This window comes from Platalea leucorodia (genome assembly GCF_965183815.1).
Source record: "Platalea leucorodia genome assembly, chromosome: 16".
Classification (NCBI taxonomy): Eukaryota; Metazoa; Chordata; class Aves; order Pelecaniformes; family Threskiornithidae; genus Platalea; species Platalea leucorodia.
In genome coordinates this window covers 12,570,843-12,584,192 of record NC_138838.1, presented here as the reverse complement: position 1 = coordinate 12,584,192, position 13,350 = coordinate 12,570,843, and the positions used below count along the sequence as shown (strand labels likewise).

Here is a 13,350-nt window from a genome sequence, read left to right as displayed (position 1 = left end):
CGCCCGCACGGCCGCCCCGCTCATCGGCGGGGATTGCCCGCGTTCCTACGGCATTCCCTGCGGACACCTCTCCTTCCAGTGCATCGACTCCCCCTTCCCAGCACCAGAGCACCGCCAGGCAGGAGCGGCAGCTCCTTCTCCTCCCATACAACAAAACTTCTTGCCAATAAAACTTCTCCAGCGAGAGAACGATGCCAAACAATCCTAGAGAAAGCTGGCCTTCATGGGCTTGAATTTATGAGCGGAGAAAGCCCAGGTATTTTAAAGCATCAAAACAGCAGAGGAATTCTGGCGGCTCGTTGCCCCTTTCTCCCAGAGCGACGAGCACCAGCGCTGCCACAAGCGGAGCCGCCAATCCGCCAAGATCCAAATGCGCGACACGGAATAAAAGCGAGGAACGCACAAGGAACGCGAAAGCTAAAGATACGCACTTCTTAAACGTTCAGAAAGCGTTGAGTACTCTGCCCTTTTCTTCTCAGAATCAGGGACCGAGCTTTCAAGTGCCCCACGCGCACGTACTTCTTGTACGCAGGGCGCACCCGAGGGCCGCTCTCTCCGTGCCGTCTTGTCTCCTTGAAGAGAACCAGCAGAGTACATGTACTGCATTAGGGACTGATTAGTTAAGAAAACAAAACGCAGCCTTGGGAGACAGGCAGGTCTTTTATGTAATATAGAGGGCACTGGAAAAATGGCATCACATAAGCGAGATGACATTTGCTTTCCATAAATTGTTTGAGTCTCGGGTTTCCAAAGAAGGCGCCCGAGAGTAAACAGCACAAGGCGAAACCTGCTGTGGGCCAGAGCAATCCCTCACCTGCGCTTCCACGGGCAGAGAGCACAGCGGATTTAAACAGGATTTCTTGATGTAACGCAGACGTCGAAATCCTCGAGCCCTTCAAATGTTACTCAGTATTGCAATTTTAGGGAAAATACAGTTTACGTATCTTAATTGAGACTGAACAAGCTATCCCTGCATTTGCACAAGTGTAATATATGTATCCATCTGGAATTGATTTTGATAAAAAGGTTTAATACAATAGCAAGTGAACGGGTTCTTGTATCTGCTACAACATGCGCACACCAGCAGACAACATGGATGCTGGCAGAAATCCATTACGATAACAGATCAGCAACTCCCAGGACGGAACATCCCACTTCAGAGATCTGCTAAAATATTCCTGCTGGCTAAAGAGACTCGCGATCTGCTTCCATCTGCTTTTCATAAGTTTAGAACATGCTTCAGTAACTTAATTTTAGAAAAAGAAGACAGCTAAAAACGTAAACACTTGCAGCCCAAGGCCACAGGACGTCAAACACCACCAGTGACTGCTAAGGGTAAAAATGCTAATTTTAAAATTAATTTCACACCATTCCGTGGTACGATCTACTCATCTCTTTTGTTTTGTTGCCCATTTAGAGAGAAAATGTAGACTGATGGATCACAAAAACCACCAAGGACTTTTCCCCTCTAATACTATACTTACCTGGTCAAAAACACACCTGTAGTCTTCAGCCTTGGAATGCATTTAATGTAAGATAAATTATGTTTAAGAGCTAACAAATGTATTTTTTGGTAATTTCCTTTCCTCTCCAAACATCAAAGAAGCTTAAAACATCACGGAAATGCATATCATAAATCCCCCGACACTGGAAGTTATCACTCCCTTTCGTATAAAGCACAACTAAAGCTCATAAAGTGTAAATTCTTTGTATAAGAACACAAAATAAAGCCATGACAGAAGGGGGGAAGACTTTGAATCAGAGTGTCTGACATCTTGTCTATAAGCCACAAAATTCCCAGGACGTACTCCAAACTTTATTTCTATTTCCATTATAATAATTATAGAAGAATCGTAAAACCAGTGCCATGTGTAACCCATGACTTTATGTATATATCCAAAAGATTTATTATAATCGCCAATGCTTTCAACATTAAACACTTGATCCTGAAATCTTTAATCGGACAAAAAGCTCAGTACGCAGAAAATTCTGCTTCAACCAGGACTGATTCTCATTCTTCTAAACCAGACGGGGACTTCACTTCAGTGTTGCCTCATTCATTTATTCCACGGTCGACGGCACGTTCGCAGGACCGTGCCTCGCCTACACATAAATACGGGAGCAAACGCTCAAAGGGAAAACATACCCCTCACGCCTAACTGTTCTTCTGCTTGTATTACTAAGAGCCTTAACGTTCGAGTCCAGAGCCCCAGCTGCCGTAAGCTGGTCCAGCTCAGCTGATTTCGGTGGCAATATATCGATTTAGCTGATGATCTGGATCTCTCTTTATCAAGTAGGGACCGTCAGACGCCCTTGAGAACAGCTCCGCTGCCAACAGATCCCCTCGCTCCGTGGCGCCAGCAGCCTACCTGAAAGCGTCTGGCCAGGCACCAAGCGGTTCTCGTACGCTCCTCTGCTCCGGCCCCCGAAAACAGCCCTTTTCACAAGCCCTTTTCTGTTCTAGGCCGTACTCTGAAAACCAGTTGGGCAATTCAGAAGCATATGAAAGCAATTATAATTATAGTACTGCTGTGATAATTAAACCATTGTCAGCTGTATATAAGCCTATTCAAATGTACAGCTGTTATATGGGTGATGGAAAAAATACAAAAGCTTCGGATTCCGTGACTCGTAGTTTCTCAGATGGCTACATTACAAACTCTGTTACTACCATTTATGACAAAACGCCAAAACAATAGCGTCCTTTTCCATGCTTTCTTGTAAACAATTGGTTCCCTCATCACCTCTGAGTAATAAAAATTGTAACATATTTACAATGATGTCCAATACAAGATTAAACTGGTAGCAAGTAAAAAACAGAAAATTATTAGCTGATTCGCTTCTGCCGAAATTGTTGCCAGCTTTGGTCTAGATGCCTCCTACGCTTGGTCACCTTTGCCTTCGGTTGCCATTGCCGAGTCTCTCTGTTGTTCTTCTGGATCCCCTGGAAGAATACTGGTGACTGTCTGGAGAAGCGACTCAATCTGCTCTTCTGTCAGCCTTTCCTCGCTTTCTTCTACCATCTGCAGGTCAGAAAACAACCCGTTGTTATCGTTAAATCCGTATTTCCTTCCTCAGCTCCAAACAGAAGGACTCAACTAATTGGGAAATACTGTTTTCAATGGATGCAAGACATAGTCTGAGCTCGTTACAAAAGCATTTTACAAAGTGGAACTCTTACAATATTTAAAAAAAGAAGGAAGAGCTCCATTGTTAACCACAGCAATTGGCACTCCTTGATGAGACCCTGCTTTCTTTACAACAAGGAAAACACGGCACTCAGGCCAGGCTTTCCTCCCTGACTTCTCCTAAAGCCCCTCTCAACCTACGCGTCAGTGTCCTGAGCCAGACTACTCCTTTAGCCCATCTGCAGAGCGGCCTTCCAGAGCGATTTCCCTAAGCTCCTGTGCTTTCCTGCGAGAACTGAAACGACATAGCCTGACAGCGGTTACCTGAACCTTGGTATCTTATCCAGCACCTGGACTACAAGTAATGAGGCCATAAAGGAAGCCATCAATCCTACAGTAGCCATACCTTATTGGAATTTACTTAGATTGCAAGATTCCTGAATATAAAAGCATACAAAAGCTCTGAGCAACACAAAACATGCTGTCACGAATCAACAATAAAATTCCGTAAGATTAATTAGGGACCTGCTCTCACTGCGGAGCTGTGGGAACTCTTGTATCACTGCTACCAGTGAGAACAACTGCCCTACTTTAGAGGCAGCTGTTAAAAGGAAAAGCTTGTCAGAGGCCTGGAAAGGCAAGCCAAATGAACTCTTCAAACGCAAATGAAACCAATTAGGGTTGCGGGGTTTGAGATTTTCTTTTTTATACAAAGTCCTTTAAAATGTCCTTTGAAGAGCGGTGATTTATATTAATTATGCTTCCAAGTCAACACAGGTTTAATCAGTTCTAGCTATCAACTGTCAGATATTCAGATGCATCTTGCCTTCTAAAAAGCAGAGTGGTATATTCAATTAACTTTTCCTTTTTCTTCAATGTCCTATGAGCCCTCTTTGCACAATCCGATCATCCTTCATCAGCCGTTATCCACAGATCCTTGACGAGAGGAAAGCAAGCACGCTAGAATCCACTCGTGTAATGAAGGCAGACAGCAAACATCCATTTGCAAGCGACTGTTTCTGGGGACCATCCTGATCAAAGGATGAAATCCTCTGTGCAGTGGCTTTCCAACTACGGTTACTTCAACAGCTGCTGTAGGACCCTGGCTTGAAAAACAGCCCTGGCTCCCACTACCGCCAGCTGCTCTACCATACACTAGGAGCTAAAACATACTAAAGACCCCCCCAACGTTACCCTTCTGTGTAAGCAACTGCTGCAGCTACTGAAGTGGCATCGGATAATTGCCTGCTAGACTGCATTTTGGCAGTGACGGTCTCAGCAGCTTGATGAGCCTACCTCGGAGCACCAACGCGATACAATAAAGTACGTTACGCTGCGTAAATACACACTTTGCTGCCGATACTGCTGACAAAGCCATTACTCTACAGATGACCTATGCTATTAAGTTTTGTAGATTATCAGCCTGGTTTTTGGACTGGATTATAGTGTTATTAATTATGGTTACATCGAACTTTAAAGGGGACAGTCCCATAGCAGCAGGAACCGTACAAAGAAAAAGCCCGCGTCCTTTGGACAGGCAATATCGCTTAAGGCAGAATGATTTATCTCTCAGCGGCCAACGTCTCCCGCGTTCGCTACCATCCCACTGCTTTCCTGCCTTCAGAAAAATGGCACCTTGCCCGGTTTAGATTTGATTTATTGGATCACATGAAGTCCGCCCCTCTTCCCCATTTCGATTTTATCCCTCCCTATACATCTCTTTTCCCTTTCTTCTCCAAACGCTTTCTCCTTGAGGTGCTTGCTTCAGGTAGCCAGAGTTAAACACAAGGATTCGATCAGAACTTAAAGAGATAATAGAGAGTGACTTCCAGGTCAGCAGCAACTCTTCTCAACTTCTGCATTTAAGGCAGAATACACTTAGCGAGTGTCTAATCACCGCGTCTTACATGGTCCGGAGCAACGCCCTCACTCCCAATACGAACAGTCACGATGCCGTCATTTGTACGGGCTGAGCACGCAAGCCTGCAGGACTGACAAACTGCAGACACGGCTCGGGCCATTGACGGATGAGCTCTGGTGATGGCTCTGGCAGTTCGAGAAATCACACTCTACCAGAAAGCTAACGAAAGAAAAGAGTCTCTCATGTTTCAGATGCATTGGTGCTGTAACCGATGTCTCATTGAACATCTTTATAGATGAAAAGCATCTTTAAAGAAAGATGCCGGATACTGCACCGAGGAGCGGGTAAAGCAGCTCCAAATTCCCTTCTGTTGACAGATCTGTAGTCTCTGCCAGGGAGAAGTGGTAATTCCTTAAACTGTGTAGCAAATTCACCAACGGCTCACCTCTCGGTGCCTCATAGCCGTGCATCCTCACCGCCAGCTCTCACCAGGAATTACCGACAGACAAAAATCTACATTTGGAAGGATGGACAGCTTGTTATTCAAGTTGATGCTTCAGCGCTATTTTGCTGTGATACTATTCAAGAGTTCAGAGGATCAAACGCATAAGCTCTAAAAATCAAATTTTTTCACTCTTCAGGGCAACAGCCCGAGCAGCGACTTATGAAGACGTAAGCAATTACGAAGCAGCAAAGCAGCATACCAAAATGAAAAAATTCAAAAATGAAGCACAGAGAGTATGTAGATAAAGAGACAAATGAAACCACCCTAAGGAAAACAGGTACGAAGGGCAAGAGAAGGTCACTCAGAGGCTCGTTCTAGATTCGGCAGATGTTCGCACAGTCTTCTGATTTACAGCTATAAGACAAAATACCTTTGCTACTGGTAGTACTAGGAAATAATTTTATGATGCTCAGAAGGGAAATTATGTGTAAGAAAAAGCCTAAGAGGCAAAAAGAAACAATTGTATTCAAGTATCTACTTTCCCAGGAAGAATTTTACCAATGTATGAAAAAATATCTATCAAAAAGCCGTGCTAACCCCTAACTCGCAATTGGCTGAAACTGCTCAAGCAACAGATTCAAACCATAAGCAGTCAGGAATGCGAAGTTTACATTAAGGAAAAAAAATGCAAATGTTTTTAATAAGCGTATGACATAAGACGTTTATGTTGGCAGTGCCACACACCCCAAATGGAAGTAGATTATCCTCACAGACGATGCCACGTGCGAAGTGCAGGGTATCGTCAACCAAAGCCCTGCTGAACTGTGCGTTTTCAATATTCAGGGTTTGCGCAAGTAACAGAATTGGACAACGTTACAGTAACACAATTCATAGATGAAAAGCCCCCTGATGTGCAGCAAGACAAGCATGTCTCCTTCGCAGGGCTGAGCACGGGTTTTCTTGAAATGAACACAGAGAAAGGCAGTAAGTCACGTCAGCTGTGCTGCTTCTTGCACTAAATAACTCCTAAATTGTTACCGCTTTTCAGCATTCAAGTCTATGCTATCCCAAAATAACTACCGTGTTTTTGTAGCAAATGTTCCAGCGTATCGATGGCGTTCATGCATGTACACAGTTTGTATTCTCTATGAAATGCAACTACGTGGTCAAGACCAACCCGGTCAAGTCAGGCCTCAGTAATAACTTCTATTTCACTCAAGCTAGTAACAGTTAGTTATTAAACTCTGATTGCAATATATTCCTACAGTAAGCAATTGCCACATTTCATTTCCCCCCCAGCTCACGCTCTAAACTATATAACCTACAAGATGACCAAAGAAGGCATCAAGGAAGGAAGCAGGAAAACTTTATTCGGTAACTTCATTGGCATAAAACTCTTACAGCTAAAAAAAAGGAGGCATGTTCCCCCTGCAGCTAGTATAGACTTTTCAAGCCTGAGTCCGTAGAGTTGCTTCTTACTTTATTGATAAACTTACTGATAAAAACAACCAGATCTTCAGAACTGTGGAATACACACAAATTATTCAGACGGCAGCTGAAGCCACTGCACTGCCCACCTTTGAAAGCAATGCTACCTGTATTTAGAAGTCTAATAATCAATTTTTCACCTGCTTAAGCACCTTGTACCTACAACTGTTAAGCCACAGCTTATGTATTGACTTAATTTCAAGTACTCAAGAGGTTCAACTAACTTAACTGGACTTGAAGCTTAAAATTAGGCAAACATTTACTAAATGGGGAGTACGTCAAGAAAAGGATGCCAGTTCTGTTCTGCCTCTCCAGATACATCCACACATGGGCTTTCTAAACGAAACATGCATCCAACATCCATCACTGAATCTTGCTGCAAGAGAACGAAAAGACAAATCGCTCGTCAACTGCAGAATTAAACACTGGCAGATGCCTTGCTCAGAAACGTAACTGCTGCTGGGAACCAGAGCCGTGCTTATTAAACAAATGTGTATGTGGAATACGTTATTACCATGCAGCCTTTCCCAGCTGCACATTTTAACAGTAGCTTTTTTTAATTGAGCACTATGTATGAATTTCTCAGAGGAACAAAACAACCATAATTGCCAAATCAGAATGTAATAATAGAATTACATTAAGCAGTAAGTCACACTAAAGCCTGATGATAAATTCTCACGGCAGGAAGCCATCTTCAGAAGCTTTTAAAGATTTTATTTATCGAGAAGGCAAATCAGAAAGTAACAGCTAGCTTGACTATCAAGATAATTTCATAGAATCATAGAATCATTTAGGTTGGAAAGGACCTTTAGGATCCTTGAGTCCAACCGTAAACCTAACACTGCCAAGCCCACCACTAAACCACGTCCCTGATCTGTGCTAAACCCACATCTGTGCTTCTTTTAAATCCCCCAGGGATGGGGACTCAGCCCCTGCCCTGGGCAGCCTGGGCCAGGGCCTGACAGCCCTTTGGGGGAAGAAGTTCTCCCTAATACCCAACCCAAACCTGCCCTGGCGCAGCTTGAGGCCGTTCAAAGATTGAAGCGTTTCTTCATAAAATGAATGTGCAAATCTGTATGTCCATAGTACCATGTACACATGTAAGCACAAAATACGAACACAGGCATACATGCATACTTGTCTAGATTTTTTTTTTCACTCACTGAAACAAGTACAAACGTTTTAGGAACGTGCTTTCCCTAATTATAACCATACTTTATCTTTTCTGCTTACCCAAGTAAAAGCAAAGTATAAGAGACTTCATCATCCTCGCTGGGCTTCTCTGAGGCTTTCAGTGCTGAGGTTTATTCATTTAGCCTCCTGAGACATGACAAGACCCTGCAAATGCTGAAGAATAAAATAAAGCCACACTGAAGAACCCTGAAAAGTTCTGAAAGAACTGAGAAACCATCTCAAGGATAAGTAATATTTGATGGGTAACAAACCTCAGCATCACAGAACAGAACAATCCTTGGGCTAAAAGCTATTGTTATTTGAATAATAAGCTAAGAACTCTATGTAAAAAATAATCAGTGAACTACAGCAAAAGGAAATTGGGGTTCTGATCGCTTCCAAAGCTATCAAGCACATAATTTAACTCCAGTGTAGGAGGTACATATTTTATGAGACAATGACTGCTGTTTCCTCCTTTGAGCAGTAATTTGAAATTGTTCAGCACAAACACGCTAATAGAAAAAAAGCCCATGAAAAAGAAATAAAGTAAAAGACCAAATGATTGGATTAATGTCCCTCAGACATAATTAACCAATTATGCAAAGTGGGAAGCAAAATATATTGTTGAGACAATAAAATGTTTAAATCCTCTAACATCGTCCATTTTCCAGAAGAATACTTTACATTATTATTTTCTATTCAATAATAAAAGACAACGTGCAAGGCTGGTTATGCAGATCACACATCACAAGGTACAAAGCTCTCCGAGAAGGAAATCGAGTTTTAAAAAGCACAGAATTAAAATCTACTTTTCCATTCAGAAAGAAGAACGTGGAGCAATTTGTTAATTAGAAAAGACGATGCTTAATCTTCAGACCCCTCACGGTTCAGCATTAAGTAAAGCTGGACCACTGTCATGGTTAGATCAACATCACCGTCTTTTTTTTCCTCCTCTGTGAATGACTGAGCCAGGAACAACACGTGTTAAAGATTAAAACAGGAGGTCAAGAGAGCTGCAATGTGTACAGTGTCTTACCCTGTGGGATACGAATTAGAATTTCATGCTCCTTTTGTTGCTATTGTTGTTTGAAAATAAATCCTGGCACACAGTCCAGAAAGAGAAATATGAATAACTACAGCAATTTATGCATAAAGACTTAGAAAAGAACTTGAGATCAGAAGGCCACAACATAAATTTGCTTTTTAGCTTAAATTTTATCAAAATTGATTTATTGTTTGCGTACAACTAAAGACAGGGAATTTTATGGAGGGCAAGTAAAAAACCAAAAAGCTGGAAAGGCAAAAAAGCAACGTGCAGCAGTAAATACAACCATCCTCTCACAGCGGCTGCTAAAAGCCTATCAGGTAAATTTGACTCCATTCCGTGGACAGGCAACACTGAGTAAAAGTTTGAGACATCAAAACTATCTGAGCAAGTGAGATAGCTTGTTTGGCATTTTGTTTAAAGCTGGCTTTTTTAAAATAAGATTGATTTGCCTACATTATATGAAGTGATCAGAAGTTTTCATCATCATTTATTTCAGATTTCAGTTCCAGGAGTGACTCAAAGCTTTTATCGGCACGGGCAAGCTCAACGAAAAGAAAACGAAGGCAATTTTAGACCTAGTATTCACTTCTCCGGGGGCTGCCTCTCATCCACCAACGGCAGTGAATTGACTTGCCCGCACGAAATCTGCGTATGAATAATCTTCTCCCTGCTGACACGGAAGAAGAAAACGCTGGCAGCCTCCACGGCGCTGCATTATTTTATACTCAAAGATGCTCAGAGAAGGCAGAGGTTTTCTCTGCTCAAAGACATTGCACTGCTGCAATCTCCTTCCCCTGTCATCACCAGAAACCAAAATTATTCAAGACAGCAATCGAACAGCAAAATCATTTCCTTGCTATTGCTCCTAGTCTCTGTATTTCACTAACAAAAACGGCCTGCACTTTCCTAGCAATTATTGAGCTCAAAAGACTTTGATGTGCTTTGATGAAAGAGTAAGTGTACCGCAGTTTTCGGGAGGCTTAATTTAACACAGTGCTAACAATCCAGTCAACCTAGTTCACCGGAGTACTAGTTTTGGAGAAACTTGCCCTGGGAATCACAGGGGTATCGCAAGGGAACAGAAGTAGCTGCATCCCCAGTACTTCCATGATGATACAAATTCAGGCTCGTCCCCAAATGTCTGAATATTACATTTTTCACAGGTTGCTTTTGATCATTAGAGAAGGGTTATGTATCAATACCGGGCTGACACTGAACTCAAGTCTCCTATCTGGATTCTGTAAGTTTTAGCAATGACTTTTATCGAACTTTGACATTACAAACTTTGGTATACCTAAAGTACGACACTACAGAAACCTGACTTCTAATATAAAAGCCCAAATTTCTTACACTTACCTCCTGGACTTCAAACATGACACAGGAGCAAAACTATGTTCAGTATTTTATGGATAGATAAGATAATGAGGAACTAGGTAGGATAATGAGGGGAGGAGGGAAAAGACAGGAAAAAAACCACAGTGTCACCTGAAAGCAGCAAAAGATTATTGCATTTAAAGAAGAAAAGGGAAAAAAAGATAGTATATGGCCTATATGGGAATATAATAAAGCTGTGGCTAAGCACATGAAGCTAACAAAGGTATGAGATGGCTCTACATAATTGCTTATGACTAACTTCCTACGCAAAACTCCTGAAGCCTTAATGCTCTTGGTTGGGTCGATGACTGACACTGATCTCTTCCATCGCAAAACACAGTATTAATTCCTCAGCTAGAAGCATTCTTTTATGAGACGCCGTCAGCATTATAATGTCTACTCCTTGGCTACAAAAGAAAAATAGTCCTACTGCTACCTCTTTAATCCTCCCCTTTTTTGCAGCAAAATACGATCCCGTTACTACATAGTTTGGTTTCAGGATAAGATTGTAAACAGATGTTCTTAATTGAAGATCTTTATTAAAAGAATAGCCTTACTATAATAATCTCTTCATCACCACAGGATTTTGTATTCCTAAGGAGATACTTCAGAGAATACAATCATCTATTTCTATTTTGCGACAATCCCTCTTTACATCAGAATTATGCTTAACAGCTTGATAACGGCTACTTTCCATCAGAAAGGCTGTTTATATCCATTTCCCATTCTGCACCACTGCTCAAAATTCTGTGTCAGTCATTACTCATTCCCTTTTAGCGTGTTTGGTTTTCCTACAACATAAAACCCTGCCATCAAAACAACCATGTCATCACAGCTGTCAAAAAGTGAAGTACTTGATTACAGAGCCGCAGCAAAAAGACTCAGGTTAAAGAGACTCTTGCTTGCAATGCTGTAACTAACCGTTAATGACTGCACTGGGCATGTTCAGTACGTGACACTGAAGCAAAGCGAGGAGGAGAATCTGTCTGAAAGGTGGGCAAGTCTCTAAGGAGGTCTCAGAGAGGAAGCAGAATGGATTTGAAACCATCGATGTAAAGATGTGCATAAAGGGATACATTCAATCACTGACCATGAGAAAGTCATCATTCAATTCATCTTCAAGGTTAAAGCTGCTTTCATTTAGGCTCTGAACAGTCAGGAGCATTGTTACTCACCAGCTGTATTTCAACTGCCGTCACAGGCCTGTGGTTAAGCAACTGGAGCTTTTCTGCCCTGGTTAAAAGAAAAGCGTAAACCAATCCGCATTACTGTATAATTTGAGAATCCCTTCAAATGCCTGGTAAGATGCAGATACATTCCTGATAACTTAGGGATGAAACGCCACTGCCAAGAATAATTCTGGCTGGGTTTGCAGCGAGGTTTAATCACCATGATAATTTGAGATTTTAAATACCGTACTTTCTTGTGTGTTTGGACATACTGCTGTCCCCACCTCTGGTCTAAGGTGGCAAGGCGGAGGCCCTTAGGTCATTACTGTGCAAGCAATAACTAACAGGCACTCTTGCTTTGGTTAACGCTGTACAGAAATGCTAAACAACTTGTCAAAGATCACAGACTCTTTTGCTATGAACACACAACCACAAGAACAATTACCATAGCTAAGAGGTTACAATCCATCAGCCAAATAGCAGTAACTTGTTTATTCTTTTAGCCCACTGCAAATGCCAAAGTTATAAAAAAATCAGCTTGAAACCACTTGGTCACATGTACTCTCTGCAAGCCATATGCTTTAGGCCAATGCATTTTCCCATGCATTATTACAATGAGCTGAGGCCATATTTAAACACGTATCTTTGAGCAAAAATGTATCTTCCTCTCTGTTCCCGTGCAAATCTGCCTTTCCGTTGTGTTTCTACAACTGTTGGGCACCACGCAGCACACCGGGTGGGGACTGAGCAGGGCCGTAAAGACCACCTCTTCTTCCTGGGTTGCTTGTGCCCCGATTCACCGCACAGTCCCACAGAGACCGGCACGACCACCAACAGCAAGGTAGAAAAGACACAGAAAATGCCAAAAACCCCTCACCACCCCCAATCGGTGCCTGAGGTGTGAAAGTACGATCACGTATGGTGGTTCAAAAGGTAAGTGCCAAGTCATTAATTCACAGTAACTCACTTCTGATGACCTGCCCCGTTCCAAGGCAGACAGAAAGCGATGCTGTGCGTTCAGAGTTGCGGTCCTGTGCCTTCAGCACACAAGCGCTTCAACCAGTATTGGCTTTTTTGGTTTGACTTTAGATATGAACCGTGTCGCATCTCTATTTTTAATAGTCCAATTCCATTCTCCTCTACCGACAAGGGGGAGAAGTCAGTGAAACTTGTCTGACGTTGGTACTTAAACAAAAACCACTTTCATATTCAGAGAGACCGTTCAGCACAGTGGCCAAGTTCCGGATACGTTCGGAACCATCGCTGAGCTCACCCCGCCTCCCTGCTGTTCTGGATTAATTTTCACCAAACAGCTACTAGCTCTCCTTTCTCATCAAGAAATCACGAGAGCTCACAAATGTCCACTTAAACACTTTGATCATTAAAAGAGAAAAAAAGGGGTATGAGGGAAAAATGTCATTGACATTTAAAAATATCTTTTTTTTGGGGGGGGGGGAAGATGTGATCAAACAAGTATGTTCATTAAGTTCAAACCACAACATTTAGGCAATAGATCTGCAGCCAAAAATTATTAATTTTACACCCTACTTAAATAGAAATCATTCTAAAAACAAAGTAAAAACCAGCTGTCATATACCAGTAATGCATATTTCATTAATTTCAGAAGCTCAGAACATTAACATTGACCACATAACAGCAGCGTG

At 42.2% G+C, this 13,350-nt stretch overlaps 1 protein-coding gene across 1 annotated transcript in view; it reads right to left on the bottom strand.

Moving 5' to 3' along the window:
* Positions 1–1,795: 1,795 nt before the first annotated feature.
* The window catches only part of CRCP (CGRP receptor component), a 32,918-nt gene continuing 21,363 nt past the window's right edge, over positions 1,796–13,350 (bottom strand). Inside the window, exons 5-6 of the mRNA XM_082327924.1 lie at positions 11,693–11,750; positions 1,796–3,023 (exon numbers count right to left, since the gene is read on the bottom strand). Coding sequence (XP_082184050.1) covers positions 2,880–3,023; positions 11,693–11,750 — 202 coding nt within the window. The 3' untranslated portion in view covers positions 1,796–2,879. The remainder of the gene's footprint in view (positions 3,024–11,692; positions 11,751–13,350) is intronic.